The 16,625-nt window shown below is 52.6% G+C and overlaps 1 protein-coding gene and 1 long non-coding RNA gene across 3 annotated transcripts in view; one reads left to right on the forward strand and one right to left on the reverse strand.

Moving 5' to 3' along the window:
- Positions 1 to 1,086: 1,086 nt before the first annotated feature.
- LOC147574345 (uncharacterized) overlaps positions 1,087 to 16,625 on the reverse strand; it is a 31,839-nt gene continuing 16,300 nt past the window's right edge. The window contains exon 4 of one of the 2 annotated variants that reach the window (XR_015244145.1): positions 1,087 to 3,128. This is a non-coding gene — a long non-coding RNA (uncharacterized LOC147574345). Of the gene's footprint in view, positions 3,129 to 9,325; positions 9,747 to 16,625 lie in introns of those variants that run through there. The other variant, XR_015244144.1, reaches the window with a different exon arrangement.
- LRRC3C (leucine rich repeat containing 3C) lies at positions 4,680 to 5,687 on the forward strand. The gene has a single exon (XM_025917669.2). The coding sequence runs from the start codon at positions 4,710 to 4,712 to the stop codon at positions 5,472 to 5,474; it is 765 nt and encodes a 254-aa protein (XP_025773454.2). The 5' UTR covers positions 4,680 to 4,709; the 3' UTR covers positions 5,475 to 5,687.

The following is a 16,625-nucleotide window of genomic DNA, read 5'->3' on the forward strand; positions in this document are numbered from 1 at the left end:
CTACTACTCCTCCATTCTATCGTCTAGGAGAAGCCAAAGCTTCTCATGCTGCCTTGCTCTTGTACATATTCCGCTTCTCCACCTGATGAACTCGGCCTTGAAGACCCAGCACAGATGTCACTTCTTGGTAAAGTCTTCCCTGATAGCCTGGAAAAGTTAGTGTATCAGGTAAAAATGCTCCCAGCTGAAAGCATGGAAAACCCAAGCAAAGGAATGATTCTAACCCTCAGTTGCCAGTAGAGTCATCTAAGGAGCTTTTAAAAGTCCCTGTCCACTGGACACATGCCAGACCAATTAAATCAGAATCTCTGTGGTGGGCACAGGCACCGGTAGGTTTCAAAACCTCCCATAGTCTAATGTGAAGCCAAGTTGAAAAGCACTGAAGCAGGGGTTTATTTTCTCACAGAGTGAAAGTAGCTGGCGGTTGCTAGTGTTGGTTGAGTGGCTCAGTGATATTCAGGCCTATTTCTCAGTGATGCTCTTGACCTTTCCTTTCTGCTTTGTTGCCTCAGGGTCACAGGATAGCTGTGGTTGATCCTCCCTGTTCAAAGCAGGGAGAAAACCGCAGGGAGAAAGGGAGGGTTTAGTCCATCCTCTTTTATAAACAAATCAAAGACTGTCCCAGAAACCCCTTCAGCAGACTTCCCCCTAGATGCTATTGATCAAAACTGCACCACCCCCACCCCTGGCCACAAAGGAGGCTGGGAAAATGGGCAAAGGGATTTCTGATAGACCGAGAGGACCAATCAGGCTCTATCAGGAGGAACTACTCCCAAATCAGCAGGCGTTATCAAGGAAGGAAATAACGCATGGATATTGAAGGGTGGCAGAATGACGCCACCCCCAAATATGCCACTTTGACATTAGGATTATTTTGAGCTCAATTCACATAAAAAAACAACAGATGGCAAGAAGGGCATTCTAATCTCCCCCCCTTTTCCCCTGAAAACAGGAGACAAAACTCCCAAGTGAAAGATGCCCTCCTGTATAGGGAGAAAAGGAACATTCAATAGGGAGTCAAAGCTGAGACAATTCTGTACAAACAGAACTTGTTAAAAAAATAATTTTTATCTTTCTCTAGCCTCCCCATATATTTTAGTTACTTTTCCACAATTCCCTCTCTTTATTCAACCTAGTAGAGAAGTATTTGCAATTTGCCACCTCTTTGGGTCTTCATTTCCTGTCAAGGGCTCCTGTGTCTCATAATCCTTACATAAATGTGTGTTTTTCTCCTCTTGATCTGTGTTAGAGTTCAACTCTCAGGCCCAGCTGAAAAGCTCTAAGAGGGAAGAGGGGAAATGTCACCTCCCCTACAATACCGAGTTGACAGACAGCAGATTCTTTCAGTGTTATTTATTCTCTCTCTGGGCTTTAAAGCTCCTCGTACACACGTCAGTTATGACACACATCACATTAATACATTTGGAGGCATGTATCAACAAGCCCATGTTTACTTCCAGACTGGCAGTTCTCAGCTCAGGCTGCACATTAGAAATGCCTGGGGAGCTTTTTTCTTTTTTTTTTTTTTAAGTTTATTTATTTGTTTCGAGAGGGGGATAGGGGCAGAGAGAGAGAGAGAGAGAGAGAATCCCAAGCAGGCAATGTGCTGTCAGCGCAGTGCCCAGCATGGGGCTTGATCCCAGGAAAGGTGAGATCATGACCTGAGCTGAAATCAAGAGTGAGACACTTTGGGGCACCTGGGTGGCTCAGTCAGTTAAACGTCTGACTTCAGCTCAGGTCATGATCTCCTGGTCTGTCAGTTCGAGCCCTGCGTCAGGCCCTGTGCTGACAGCTCAAAGCCTGGAGCCTGCTTCAGATTCTATGTCTCCCTCTCTCTCTACCTCTCTCTCTCTCTCTCTTTCAAAAATAAATAAACATTAAAAAATTTTTAAAAAGAGTTAGATGCTTAACCATCGGAACCACCTAGGCACCCCAGAAATGCCTCGGGAGTTTTTGAGTGCCTAGACCCTAGCCACAGAAATCTGAATTTAATTGGTCCTGGCGAAGCCCAAGCACAACTAATTTGTAAGAGACCTCCAAGTGGTTCTGATGTGCAGGCTGGGTTAACCACTGCTGAAATCCCAGCACCTTAAGAGCAGGGTCTGTGTCCCCTTCCATGAGCACAGTTCTTGGAACATGAGGCACACAGGAAATCCTCACTGAACGGATGAATGAGTGGCAGAGAAGAATTTCTGCCCCAACTTTGTCAACCCCCGGCCTACAATGTGCACCGTCTTGTGTGCTTCCCCCTCCCTCTCAGTTCCTTCTCCGCTGAGCACTGCGCTTAGCCACCCTCGACTAACCACATGAATGCTCCAGTTGGACTCTCCTATCTACACACACTGCCCGCTTCTCCCGCAGCTGCTGTGCTGGGCACGCCAGGCCTGCTCTTCCTTGGAAGCTTCCCTAGTCTGAGAAGATCGCTCTATCAACAGCCATGCTCAACTCTTGTGCCTTATTTAGCTAAACTCCTGGCCAGTGTGAGAGAAGAACAGTGTGAGGTAGGATTCCAAATGTCTGCTGTTCCACATTCAGCCACAATCCCAAAACGGACACCCAAGCATTCAGTGGCAGAGTGCCTAACAAGCAACTAACAAGCAATCCACAGACAAAATTCTTGCTTCTCCTGCCCAAGTGTAGAAAATGTGTCTTATCTGATTTCTTGGACAAGTGTGAGTCTGAGAAATGCCCCTGTTGACGTCACAAGAATGAGTCAGTGGTGAATTATCTACAGAGATGATATCATCCAATATCGGATTCTGGCCCCCATCACGCTTCTGAAACTGCTTCTTCAAAGGTCACCTCCAGGGCCAGCTTCATGGACATGTGGCCTGTACAGTCCCATGGGGCCCCATGCCCCACACTCAGAAGGGCCCTGCACTTGGTTTTACAATCTGCTGTTGCCATCTTGAAGTTCTCAGTTTTTGAACAAGGGGCCCTATGTTTTCATTTTGCACTGGGCCCTGAAATTGTGTGTCCAGCTCTGGTCATTCATATAGTCTCTTACAAAATCCAGCGAGGTTTTCCTTCTCAGAAGGGTCTCCACAGCATATGACCTTAGTCTCCTTTGTGCAAGTCTCTGTGACACGCTGCTCTCCTGTCCTCTTTTACTGCATTGCGAGAAGGTGCTGTAATGGGATGGCATGGGCTGCAAATGGTGGTTAGGATCAAGAGACCCTGGGGAATGAGCCCTCCCAGACGTGAGGGACACTTAACAGGACCAACTTGGGGGCCCAGGGCTCTAGCAAACAGAGACAACTGGAGTCAGCTCCAACCCAACACAGAAAATCATCAGGAAAACTTGTACTGACCATATGACTTCAGATGCCTTGAAGAACCCCTTCTAACTCTAGAGGGGCCATCTACCAACCGTGCAGAGAACAAACTAAAACAGGGAGGCCTGCCAATCAGGCAAGAGCGTTGGACACTCTGAGAGGAGCCAGGAGATGAGGTCCTCTGGAGACAGACAAGATTTCCAAGGAAAAGACTGAAGGAAGTTTGTTCACTGTGGAAGAAGGTGGCATAGGACACAGTAAGACAGAAAAGGAGAGTGAGGGAGGGACTGATTGGGGGAGATGGCTGCTTGAGGCAATGGGTGTGAGATGGGGCCCACCCCAATTCTGCCCCCCAGCCCTGCCAAGCAGGGATCCTTCTGCTGGGCCAGGCTGTGGGCAAGCAGCAGAGGTTCTGAGAGGCGGAGTCTCAGCCTGGAGGAAGTCTCAGCTGGGAGAGGAGGGACAGAAGACGACAATGTCAAGGCCTTGGGAGGGGAGCCTGAAGCAGAGAAAGGAATTGGGGCCTGGTCTCCCCATGACAGAGTTCATCAGGGTCCAGGATCTGCCCTGTCTTGGCATCGCCTGGCCAGGCCATGGCTCAGGTATCTGACACCTGGGGCCCGGAGTCACATGCCAGGAAACTCAACACTCTTGGGGCCCAGCCCCCAACTTCCAGCAGCTACGAGCAAACAGGGCTTCTAGAGAAGGAAGCGGTTCTCTAGAGCCGGGCAGCAGGGAGACTACTTCCGGGGAGAGGGAACACAAGAGAAGACTCTCCCACCAACAGGGGTGAGAGGTTGAGAGGAGGAGGGTGGGGGGGAGGAAGAGTAGAGTGGAGAGGACAAAGCTGGGGCAGGCAGGGGGCAGGTGCTCCAGGAAAAGGGGGAGATGGGCACAGAAAGCAGGCATAGTCACCTAGCCTAGGTGAATGCCCTGACATCTGCTCGCTGATCTGTCTTCCTTGTCTCCTTCACCCTAGTGCCAATCTGGCCCTCAGCTGCCTACGGAGCCCACCTGGCAGCCACCCAGGTAGGTTGGTAGAAAAAGACTTTATTCCACTAAGGGAGATCAGTACATGGGCAGAAGCAAAGCCTTAGGAGCTCCCAGACCCAGAGTGACCAACAGGGCCTTGGACCATGGAACTTCATAGATTAGCCCTCCAGAATCAAAGAGACGCTAGAAAAATCTCAGGCCCAGGGGAATCTTTTACCCAAAGGGCCTGAAAAAGGAACCCTAAACCCCAAAGAAGAAGCTAAAGTCACCCAGGCCTGACAGAACCCCCAAAGGAAGGCCCCCGCCCACAGAGACCCCACAGGGGACCTCCGGAAGAGAGGGCTGGCAGTGGGGAATGGAATTCTTTTGACTCATTCTTCCTTTATGGGGCTTTTCTTCCCCAGATCCTACTGCACTCCAGGACTATGCCAATATTTGGCCATGCTCCTACCAGCCAGTCACCTCCTCTCTCTCCTGCTGGTGCTAGGCACAGGTGGCACGGTGCCCAGCCCCTGGGTGCCTCCTCAGGGCTGCTACGTGGCAGAAGAAGCTGGTGAGAGGACATTCCGCTGCAGCCAGGCAGGCCTGAGTGCTGTGCCCACCGGCATCCCCAACGACACCCGCAAGCTCTACCTGGATGCCAACCAGCTGGCATCAGTGCCAGCTGGAGCCTTCCAGCACCTGCCTGTCCTGGAGGAGCTGGATCTGTCCCATAATGCCCTTGTCCACCTCTCAGGGGCTGCTTTCCAGGGCCTGGCAGGCAGTCTGCGCCACCTTGACCTCTCTGCCAACCAGCTGGCCTCGGTGCCTGTGGAGGCCTTCGTGGGCCTGAAGATCCAAGTGAATCTATCCGCCAACCCATGGCGCTGTGACTGTGCCCTCCAGGAGGTGCTCAGGCAGGTGAGGCTGGCACCGGACACTGGAACAGGCATCGTGTGTGGCCCCGGAGCCCGACCAGACCTCGTGGGGCAAGAGTTCCTGCCGCTGGCAGGGGAGGAAGAGCTGTGTGGGACGGGGCGAGGTGGGGCCCAGCGGAGCACTGATGTAGCCCTGCTGGTCACCATGGGGGGCTGGCTGGTGCTCGTGGTGGCTTATCTGGCGCACTACGTGTGGCAGAACCGGGATGAGACTCGACGTCCCCTCAAGCCGGCCCCCGTGCTGCCCGTGCGCTCTGAGGACTCCTCTACCCTCAGCACAGTGGTCTGAGGACCAGGGCCACTCCTCCAGCCCCATGCCCCACACTCCTACCACCGTGCCCTCTCTTTTCCTCTAACCCTCTGCCTCCTCTACAGCCCCCCATCCCCCAAATTCCTCCCCACTTCCTCCTCTGTCTCCCCTAAACACCTGATCTCTCTCTCTCTCAATCAACACCATCTTTGGTGACTACTGTGCCTGGTTGTGCTAGACTCAGAGACCCAAAGCTCCCGAGTCCACAGTGGGTGGGGGGGGGGGGGGGCAACAGAACAGAGGTGGGTGCGGGCAGAACATGGAGGAGGAAGCCTCTGCCTGGCTGTGTGGATGTCTGAACTGACATTTCAAGAATGAAAAGGGCTTTGGGCAGAAGAGGGAGGACCCTAGCGAAAAAGCAGTAAACAAAGTCAAAGAAGATGCAAACAACTTAGAAGGTATGGGCACCAAAAAGACCTACCTGGCGGCTGGAATAGAGGATGCAAAGAGGGGCAAGGGGATGGTGGGCCAAGCTGGAGGGGAAGTCAGAAACTGGGGTGCAGACAGATTGAGAAGGACTGTGTGGGCTCCTGCTCTCTTCTCTCCATCTACGGAGAAGCTCCCCCTTACTTCCTGCCTCTCTCTTGACCCCAGGCTCCTCTCCCTGTGTCTTCTCTTGGGGGCCTCCTGGCTTAGAGTCCTCTGCTTCCTTTTCCAGAGACTCTCCATCTCTCTTCTCTCTCTTTTATACACTGATGGGCTTTCTGAACCCTTTCCCTTGGGGGAAGAGTGGTCTCCTCTATGTCTGAGCTGAAGATGGGTCACCGGGAGTCGGAGGGGGATAGGGACGAGGAGGTCTCCCACCTCCAGAATATCACTGGACAACTCAATAAAGTCACTTTTATTAAGGTTCCTGATCTCTTCCTTATTGTTCATTTCATTGAATGCACGTGGCTTGACAGTGAGGAGTGGGAAAGTGTTGAGCCCTTTACCACGGCCTCTGCCACCACTTTGGCGGCGTGTGCTCCCACTGGGTTGGATGCCAACTCCTCTCTCCCCTCCTACCTCCCAGTTCCTGACACCAGAGTCTATCTGCTAGGGATGCCAGGGCCTATGAATTAATGATAATGGAACCAGAATGGAGAATGGGAGGAGGCTAGAGGGAGGACAAACAGGGAGGAGGGAAGGAGGGCAAGGTCCAGGCATCAGTGATCAGCTGGCAGCTTCCAGTCTGTTAGACGGGGCATAGGAAGCAAAGGGAAAGGGAGCTGTTACCCTCCTGGCAATCTCTCATTTCTCTCAGTGGGAATCTGAGCAGGGGTTACAGAGAAACTAGATGTGCTCAAAGTTAATGAAAGAACTCGTGGGGCAGAGGAGACCAAGTTGCCTGAAGAAGGGGGGCCATATGAGATATCCCTATCACCAAATGGGCTTCTCAAGGGACCAAAGGGGTCAACACACCCCCTCCCTTGCCCTCATGCAGCATGATCCACCCATGCAGCCTCCGTGGAGGAAACTGTTGCTTTGGGGAATCTCATGGAAACTCCAACAGAAGCTGAACATAAGAACCACTGAACCACGGTTCCACCCAGCTTGGGGCAGATTCTGGGACAGATGGAGAGGCTGCTCAAGAAGAAGCAAACAGGGGTGCCTGGGTGGCTCAGCCGGTTAAGTGGCCAACTTTGGCTCAGGTCATGATCTCGCAGTCCATGAGTTCGAGCCCTGCTGTGCTGACAGCTCAGAGCCTGGAGCCTGTTTTGGATTCTGTGTGTCTCTCTCTCTGACCCTCCCCTGTTCATGCTCTGTCTCTCTGTGTCTCAAAAATAAATAAATGTTAAAAAAAAAATTTTTTTAAAGAAGCAAAGAGGAATCCACTACCTCCCCAGTCCCTCTGACCCACCCTGATTTCCCTGTCTCCTTTCCAGCATCCCCAGCCCCTTCTCTTGCCATCTCTGAGGCTCCCTCCACCACTCCAAGGCTGAGGTCCCTCATATCATTCAGGAAGTCTCAACCTGACTCATTTCAGAAAAACCTGAGACCCACCCCCCTATCCCCTTTTCTCAGGAGACATGGGCCTCCCCACTTCCAGGGATGCTCAGGGACAGGGAAAGAACTAGAGTGTGGACAGTTTCCAGCTGCAGTTTGACCTCCACCCCAGCCACACCCTGGCCTGGGCCTTGGAATCTTGGCCCAAATCCTATCATACCCTCCATCAGTTTCTCCCCTGCCACTGTCTGTCCCACTCTGCTCACCCACCCGCTCCTGGAATCAGGCTGGGACACATCTCACTGGATCCTGGGAAACAGACTGTGTAGGCCTATGGGAGTGGGAGCCTGGGGGACAGGTGGGGCCCCGAGTCTCTATTATCTGTGTCCATCTCTGGAGCCTCATTTGACTTCCTGTCATCCCAAGCAGCAGAAACGACACCTTTAAGATCTGCAGAGTTGGTTCCCCTGCCCAGACACCTAACCCCAATTCTGAGAGTTGAGCACAGATGGGAAAGGATCCAGGGAGGGAAACTTTGCCTGGAACCCAAGTGAGGAAGGGTCCTAGAGCCCTGGATAGTGTCATCTTGGTAGTTATCCCATGGCCCCTTCTGGCTCAAATTCCTTTCCCTCTTGTGTTCTAGGGCAGGAGAGGGAGAGGAAGGGCAAGTGGGGCAGAAGATGGAGATGGCAGGGGAGATGCTTCATTGGCTCCTCTCCCTAGGGACAGACCCCTTTACCCCCGTCAGCTGGGGTCCCTGAGTCGGAAATTGGTGGGAGGGGGGCATCAGAAGCTATAGCTTCAGCTCAGCACATTATAGGATGCTGGACAGAGTGGGGCCTCCACAGACTCAGAGATGCTCCCTCCCAGAGCAACAATCACTGAAACCCTCAGCCCCTCCCTCTGCACTCTGGCCTCTGAGTTGTGCTTGTCCACCAGGCAGGCAGCAAGGGGTAAGATAACTGGTTTCTCCCCCATCCTTATCTCCACCGGGGACCAAAGATCATAGGACCCATGTTCTGAGATGCCAAGTAGGCAGCTGGCCGGTTTCATTTTTGCTGTCTGCTTCTCACACTTCTGGCTGGTACAGACGCACTCCATCAAGACCAACCTCTCCTACTGGGACATGCGGGAGCCAGGAACGAAGCTGCCAGGTGCCAAGAGAGCCCAGCCACACACCTGGTCCAGAAGAACCCGGGAGGTCTGGGGCAGGACCCAGCTTAGCACCCACATGCAGCATCCTGGAGCCAGCAGGCTGTATGTAGGTGTGGGAGAAGAGGAGTCCCTCGCTCACCTCTTCCAAAACCAATTTCTTCCTGCCCTGCAGAGCAGAAGCCTGGGGCGGCCCTGAGGGAGCTCCCGGTCTGAGGGGGAGAGACAGGAACCTAACTCTCGGGGAACTCCCAGGCTTATGGAAGAAATAGGGTCTTTTCTCTCTGGGGAGCTCTGAAGCTGGGGAGACCAAGACCTACCCCAGACACAGAGACTTGAGCATCTACAAAGCCACGTTATCTACAAAAGGAAGTGAACAGAGAGCAGACTGAGTACCCAGGAGCCGAGGGAGGCAGTTAAGGAGCAATGGGTGGGGTGCAGCCCCCACCCTTCCTGTCTTGGGCTCACATGCAGACATTTCGAGTGCAACACTGAGCTCTCCTACAGAGGGGAGGGCATATCCGCATCAAAACCAGAAGCAACCCAACAGCTTATTCCAAGGGGAGGGCTGTGCCTCCCCCATTAGACCCAGGGGAGTTCCGACTACAAACAGTTTTACCTCATCTTGCTGGGTCTTTGTCACCAGCAAGCTTGCTGCCTATGAGCAATGGCTCCCCCAAATCAGGATGGCAGGAAGCAAAGCAGAGCGAGGCCTTGAGCTCCCAAAGCAGATGCCAAGACAAGCCCATTCATGCATTCGACAAACGTTTATTGAGTTACTACTACATGCCAGGCACTGCAGATACAAAGATGAGGACGTCATGGTATCCACATTTGGGGGTCTGACAGGCTAGTGATGGCAGCCCGGGTGATAGTGGCAGGCACAGGGGTCATGTGAGCCCAGAGGGGCACTGAAAGCAAACACTAAAGTTCAAGCCCATCTCTCTTGGACACCACAGCCCTTTGGACGGGTGAAGATGGCTCTGGTGTCTCCAATACTTCGAGTTAGCACATTACGGTACTTCTCAGTTTTTGTCTCTCTCTCCTCATTCCAGGTCTACTGCTACCATACGCCTACACATCTCCAAGTCCCTGGAATCCAGCTTATCTGCTCCCGGTCACAATACTCATTTCTGCACTCCCGGGCCATCACTATCTTCCTCTTCTAGAATGCTAAACAAACAAACAAACAAACAAAAAAACAAACAAACAAAACCTTTGCGTCCCATACTCAAATGAATGTCTGAGGTCAGCTCTCAATTCTCATTCACTTTTGGGGTCAGGGACAATTTTATCATGCAGAGGCAGACCATCAAGGAAGTTTCTTGCAAGGGATGTGTGGGAACAAGCACAAGAGCATGTATGTCCTCTAGAACCAAGAAAACACTGCGAAGTGACGTAGGGAAGCAGGTTGAGGAACCAGGCCAGGTGAGAGGGGCTGGCACCCAGGGGCGTGCCCCCACGAGAGCAGCACCAGCTGTCAGAGCTGGCAGTGATCTTCAGAGAGGGGTGGTGAGTTGCCCAAGGTCATACAAGGAGTCAGGGAAGAAATTAACAGGACTAGAACCTCAGGGCCCCTATCCCTCTGGGACTGACACACACACCCTTCTAAGGGGAAGGGACAAGGGAGGGATAGGGAGAAACAAGGTGGATCCAGGGGTGCAAATGAGGGAGCCGAGGTGGCTAGGAAGAGGGCCCCGCCCACTCAGAGCCGGCCCCACTCCACCCACCACAAGAGCTGAAGAATCTTTGGGAGCATGACGCAGAACCTGTATGTTCGAAGTGGCCAAGGCTGGGGAGGAGCTGGAGGAAGCCACCCTGGAGAAGGAGGGCAAGGCTGGAGGGGGCATTCCATCCCCCTCTCCACTGCTGTGGGGTTCCAAGCTGGCAATCTCCAAGATGCTTCCCCTGTCCCACCCCCATCCTTGCTCACACTTGCCCCTCTCCTCCCCTCCCACAGCCCTGCACTCTCCCCTGCATCCCTGCCCACCATCAGGGCAACCTACCCTCTTCTCCTCCATACCTGCCTCTCACCTAGTTCCCCTAATAACAGCACCCTCATCTTTTACAACTCCCCTCTTCTCTTTTCTAAAGGTCTGAGGACGTTTCCATCTATTGTCTCACTGGAATCCTGTAAGGAGGGCTACAGTGCATCTGCACTCCCCACCCTGGAGTGTTTGGGGAAACTACCTGGGCAAAGTCCAGTGGTGCACCCAGGTTTCCCGGTCTCAGTTGGGCTTTCCTTCCCTGCTCCACCCTCTGTCCCGTTCCCATCTTCAGCTGTCCCCAACCCTTCGTGGGACTGCTCTATCGCAGCCACTTGTGGTGACGGGGTGTGTCCCTCTGCCCTCTGCAGGATCTTCAGTGCCCACTGGAAGCTAGCGTAAGGAGCTGAGCTCCCGGGCACCCAACACCAGACCAGCCCCGATCATCTTCCCCTGGGGAGGGGTACCTGCGGGAGGGCACGGAACGCCAAGGCTCAGAAGGTGGTCTCTGTGCCTGGGGGCGGGGGACCCGCTGAGTGAAGTCACGTCGAGACTGGTGGAGCGGGATAGGGTCCTGGTCACCACTGTCCTGCACCCTCACTCACCTAGGCCTGAGCCTGGAACACACGGAGTATCTGGCGCTGCGGGCTGAAGGGGAGGAGGAGCGGCTGGCATTGAAACCCGGAACAGCGGCTGCCCAGCTAAGGAGTGGATGCTGCGGGAGTAGGGGGACCCGGGGGCTGGGCTGGGGCGCTGGGGTTGGGAAGGGGCCTGGGCGGGGCAAGCGCAGTGTAGGAGGCCGGGGAGGGGTGACATGGAAGATCTGGAGGAGGCTAGAGTGGTGAGGCCAGACTGTGAGCATAGGGCGCAGGACCGGGACCCGGGTGGGCATCGTGGGGGGCGGGGGCCGGGGCTTAAGATGGTAGGGGCGTGGCTTGGTAGCCTGGGCGGAGCTGAGGGAGCTGGGGCCCTTGTGGGCTGGATGGGGTGACCCGCCTGCCTCTCCAGGGAGATCTCAGTGCACTTGGAGGAAGGCTCCTTTAAGTTGAGGGAGAGACTGGGGCCCTGCCCTGAGGGAGTCTGCTCTCTGTGCAGGGAGAACTCTCCCTCTCCTCAGGAACTTCCCTGTCTTTCCAGCTGTAGGAGTATCTAGCTGATCATTTCCCATACTCTCTGCCTGATGGATGGGGTCCTGCATCTTGGTGACCCAGAGATTCTGGGAGTCCAAGGGGCAGGGCCAGGGTCTCAGTCCTCTGAATGACTGCTGGAGACTTCTAGTCAACTCAACACCATGCTTGCTGGGTACATCCTCTACCTGCTAGGGGCTCTGCTGAGGGGCGGGAGTGGGGTTGGGGGTCCCTCCCTCATGTGACTGACAGGCCTCCTGGCTTAGACCCAGTGGTAACAAGCCAGACCTGCAACGTAATTTACAGATCTCAGTGAAGAATAAAACCTAGAGGAGTTCTTGCTTAAAATGATTAAGAATTATTATTCAAAAGGTGCTTGGGTGGCTCAGTTGGTTAAGCCTCCAATTCTTGATTTCGGCTCAGGTCATGATCTCAGGGTTTGTGAGTTTGAGCCCCCCCAGCAGGCTTGCGCTTACTGCATGGGGCCTGCTTGGGATTCTCTCTGTCCCTCTCTTTCTGCTCCTCCCCTACTTGTGCACTCGCTCTCTCTCTCTCTCTCTCTCTCAAAATAAATAAATAAACTTTAATTAAAACAAAAAAAGAGTTATTCTTCAAGATGGCAACAGGAAAGCATTAAACCAAGCTGGGGTCCTGTGTGACTTCATAGGTTGCATGTTCATGCAACCAAGCTACAAGCAGATCAATCAGGGTCCAACCCCTGTCATTCCCTTCTCCCAAGGAAAAGGCAAAAGGTGTAAGCCCACCTAGCCTCCATTCATTTTTTCCCCCAAAGAAAGGAGAATACATATTCTTACAGGGATCTTCTCTCATTCTCTCCTGGAGGGGAGTGAATCTGCTGCCCCAGCCAACACACACACACACACACACACACACACAGTTAGCCCCCAGAGCTGCCTTACAATCTCCTGCCCACCAAGAGAGGGAGAGAGAACATGCTCATGTCTCTCACACCACCTCCTCTCCTTTTCCCTCTTCAGCGTTGAGCGAGGAGCACCAGCCGCTGCTATGTCTGTGCAGAAAGAAGTCCTTTCCTACAGACAGAGCTGGTGAGGGGCCTGGGGATTGCAGGACAGGTGTGAGGGATGACAACTAGGGTAAAATGGAGTTTGAGCACTAGAAGAGATCCGGAAGTTCATGCAGCTCCACCCCCTCCATCACAGATGACCTCTCTGGCCCAGAGAGAGGAAGGTACTTCTCTGGGGCCACACAACAGGCTCCTAGCAGAGCTGTCTATGGAACTCAGGTCTCCAGACTCTTAATCTGTGCCCGCTTCTGCTCAACTCTAGCACTAATGGGCAGAGGGGGGTCAAGGGTGGGGTCAGGGGCTAGAACTTAAAATTTTACTGCAGATCACCTCTGAAGCTGGTGGTTCCCCAAATGCAAACCATCCCGTGATGTTTATTCTCTGTTGTGCAGATGGAGAACACTCTGGACCAGAATTTCTTCTAGGGGGTGGTAGGGCTCTTCTGCCCTCACTTCAGACTGCTCAGGGATTTCCTGGCCAGAGCTGAAGGTGACCCATGCCCTGGTGGGACTCTGCAGCCTTGACATACCAGGGATGGACCCCTCTATACCAGAGACCACAATGCCTTGTCACCACTCTGTGCCCTGTATGCCTCTTGTCTTTCAAGTGCTGAAAGGCCTGAATATCCGCTTTCCCCTACTAGGGCTAGGAAAAGCAGAGTGGGGCTCTGCACAGACCCAGGGGAGCTGGTGAAATGGACAGGCACTTCAGCTCCAAGTTCTCTTGGAGGCAGACCTTCAAAGGCTCCATCTGGCACCCAGTTTCTTTTACAAGGATCTGGGGGCTCTGTCTTATCAGGAGGGGCCTAGCAATCACAGCCAAGGAGGAGAGCTTCTCTTCTGTCAACCATGGCATGAACAGGAGCTCCAACACCTACCCCAGGTGCATCTTGAGGGACTCAGGAAGAGCTGGGGCGCTGGGGGTGATCAGCTGACAGAGGAGGCATCCCTGGATTTGGGCTGGGTGTTGGCAGTGGCCTCCTTGCCCAAACCAACCTCATAGAGGGGTTGGTAGCGGAGGGCTGGGGACGGCGAGGGCTGACACCTTGAAGTTTGACACACTTTTGTAGTTCTTCAGTACAACTTTGGGTTGAGGAAGTGTCACAAGACCCTGAACAATGTCTACTCAGCCAGGAGTTTGGAGGTGTCTTGGGCTCCAAAGCTGATTTGGGAATTTGGGAAAAACCCTCAAAGTATTTTAGGGGATAAGAAAGAATTATGGGGGTTTTACTTTGTTCAGAAAGGAGAATTTATGGAAGTATAGCTCCCAGTCTGCAATCTACACCCGAAAACTTCCAACCTCCCATAGGAAATATAAAATACAATGCCTCTGAGGCATGTTCTTCCTGCCCTTCTACCACAGGGTTACACCTCCATTTCAGCCTGCCTTCCTCCCTAGCCCTTTCACCTCTTTCTACTCAGAGAAGATCTGGCAGTATGTCTGTGCCAGCTTCTTCCCATTCTTGCCAGGATCAGTACCTTCCACCCTTCTGAACTCCACCAGCCTACCTCATCTCTGTCCTCTTTGGCCTCTTCTTGAGAAAATCAACAATAATAAAAGGAAAATGGGTAAGGAAATAACAACCTGTCCCAATGTCTGTATCTGCAATGCACTCTATGGGTCAGAGAGGCATTCAGGTTCCCAGAGAACAGGTGGCTTCCTCCCCTAGGCCAGCTCCCTTCCCTCATCCCCATCTCCTAGCAACTACATGCAAATTACAAGCTTGGTGCCCACAGTAAGGGTGATTATCGCCATTACCTCTGTTGAGTGACCACCAGAGGGAGATAGAGAGCAAAGCCTGCCGCCTAAAACAGCACCAAGCACCACCCAGCCTCCTGTTTTCAGTAAGTCATTTTAAATTCACCTAAAGAGTTCTTACAAATTAGTCTAAATTAAATCTCTTCCAGCACAATTTAAATTATATCCCAGATTCCTCTGATTGTAAACCAGGACTCTGAGGAAAAGGAGCCTCTGGAAGAGGCCTGATCCGTAAGACTATGAGGCAGGGGGACTGGGAAAATAACAAAAATTACAAAGCATCCAGATTGGGGGGGGGGGGGGGGTGAGGAGCAGCACAGGAACAAGCCTGACATGGTTATTTTTATTCTCAAAGTACAAGATCTTTAACCTAGCTGACCCCGCAAGCCCTTATTTCTTCTCTTTGCATTGAACCCTCAAAGCCACCCTTTCTGAACGCCATTAGGCAGTTTGGCGGATGGTTCAATGAGACAGAGGTGGAATGGAGTGGCATGAGGAGAACAAGGGCAAGTCTGGTAGAGTCCAGAATGAATGAAGGAGGGCAAGAGAAATGAAAGGAGCAAGACTTCCAGGTCAGAGGAGAGAAAGCTGGCCAAATGGCTTTTGAGGTCCTCAGAGAGAGCAGATACACATGTGGCTTCTTGAAATCACTGCCCTCCCGATCTTTGGAGGATGGCCTGGACTGGAAACCTTGGCCTGCAGCCAGTGGAAAGAGGGTAGACACCAACAAGAAACTCCCAAGTCTCACTGAGGCAATGGTGGGCCAGTGAGAAGATGGGGAGGGGGCCATCTAAAGGATGAGAGGGGTGGGTGCCTGGGTGGCTCAATCAGTTAAGCCTACGACTCTTGACTTTGGCTTAGGTCATGATCTCATGGTTTGTGAGTTCAAGCCCCAGACTGGGCTCTGCGCTAACAGCACGGAACCTGCTTGGGATCCTGTTTCCCTCCCTCCCTGCCCCTCTCCCACTTGCTATCTCTCTCTCAAAATAAATTAAAAAAAAAAAACTTTTAAAAAATAAAAATAAATAAAGTTTGAGAGACTGCACAGCCCAGGACTATATGCTGGATTGCAGTGGCATCAGTCACATCAATGCAGTGATTAAGAGCCACAGAAAGGAAGAGATGGAAATCCAGGAAGAACCAGGAAAACAGGTAGAGATGGAAAGAATATAGCACATACACCTATTTCTGCACACATGCGCCCATGTGACAGAGACTGAATGACTAAAGACAGCCTTCCCACACAGCCAAGCCCTTGGTTGGAGCTGTTGAAGGAGGAAGTGGTAGATGGCCCCACAAGAGAGGTCTGGGGTACAGGAAGGAAGGTGAGCCAGAAGATAGGGGGCAGGGACTAGAGACCCAGAAGGTTTTGTTTTATGACACAGAGAGATTTGGGAGCATTTGTCATATTGAATGAGACTTTGGAGACAGAGTTGTAATTCAGTTTTTAGGGAGTTTTGCTGAGTGTGGTGTGGTCCGATCTCCCCCATTAACCACCAGCCCCTCAAGAAAACCTCCAGACAGGGTGGGTGCCTGGGTGGCTCAATCGGTTAAGCATCCAACTCTTTTTTTTTTTTTCAAGTTTATTAATTTTTGGGGGGGACAGAGAGAGACAGAGCATGAACGGGGGAGGGTCAGAGAGAGAGGGAGACACAGAATCAGAAACAGGCTCCAGGCTCTGAGCCATCAGCCCAGAGCCTGACGCGGGGCTCGAACTCACGGACCGCAAGATCGTGACCTGGCTGAAGTCGGATGCTCAACCGACTGCGCCACCCAGGCGCCCCAAGCATCCAACTCTTGATTTCAGCTCAGGTCATGACATCACAGTTCATGGGTTCGAGTCCCATGTCGAGCTCTGCGCTGAGCATATGGAGCCTGCTTGAGATTCTCTCTCTCCCTGTCTCTCTGCCCCTCTTGCTCACACTCACTCTCTCTCTCCCTCAAAATATATTAACTTTTAAAAAAAGTTTTTTTTTAAAAAGAAGAAAACTTTCAATAAACATATAACTTGCCTTCGTGGTTTTCAAGGCTGCATTTCCTATTGGATGAGTGGTACTGAGGAGAGCCTCAAAGTTAGAGCATGAAAACAGACTCAGTTGTATTCAGGTTATATACGCATGCAGACGTTGACTCGTGT

The sequence above is a fragment of the Puma concolor genome, chromosome E1, assembly GCF_028749965.1.
Source record: "Puma concolor isolate L17-30 chromosome E1, mPumCon1.1.hap2, whole genome shotgun sequence".
Taxonomy (NCBI): domain Eukaryota; kingdom Metazoa; phylum Chordata; class Mammalia; order Carnivora; family Felidae; genus Puma; species Puma concolor.

Coding starts and splice junctions, on each gene's coding strand:
- LRRC3C (XM_025917669.2), top strand. CDS start 4,710: ATGCTCCTACCAGCCAGTCACCTCCTCTCTCTCCTGCTGGTGCTAGGC.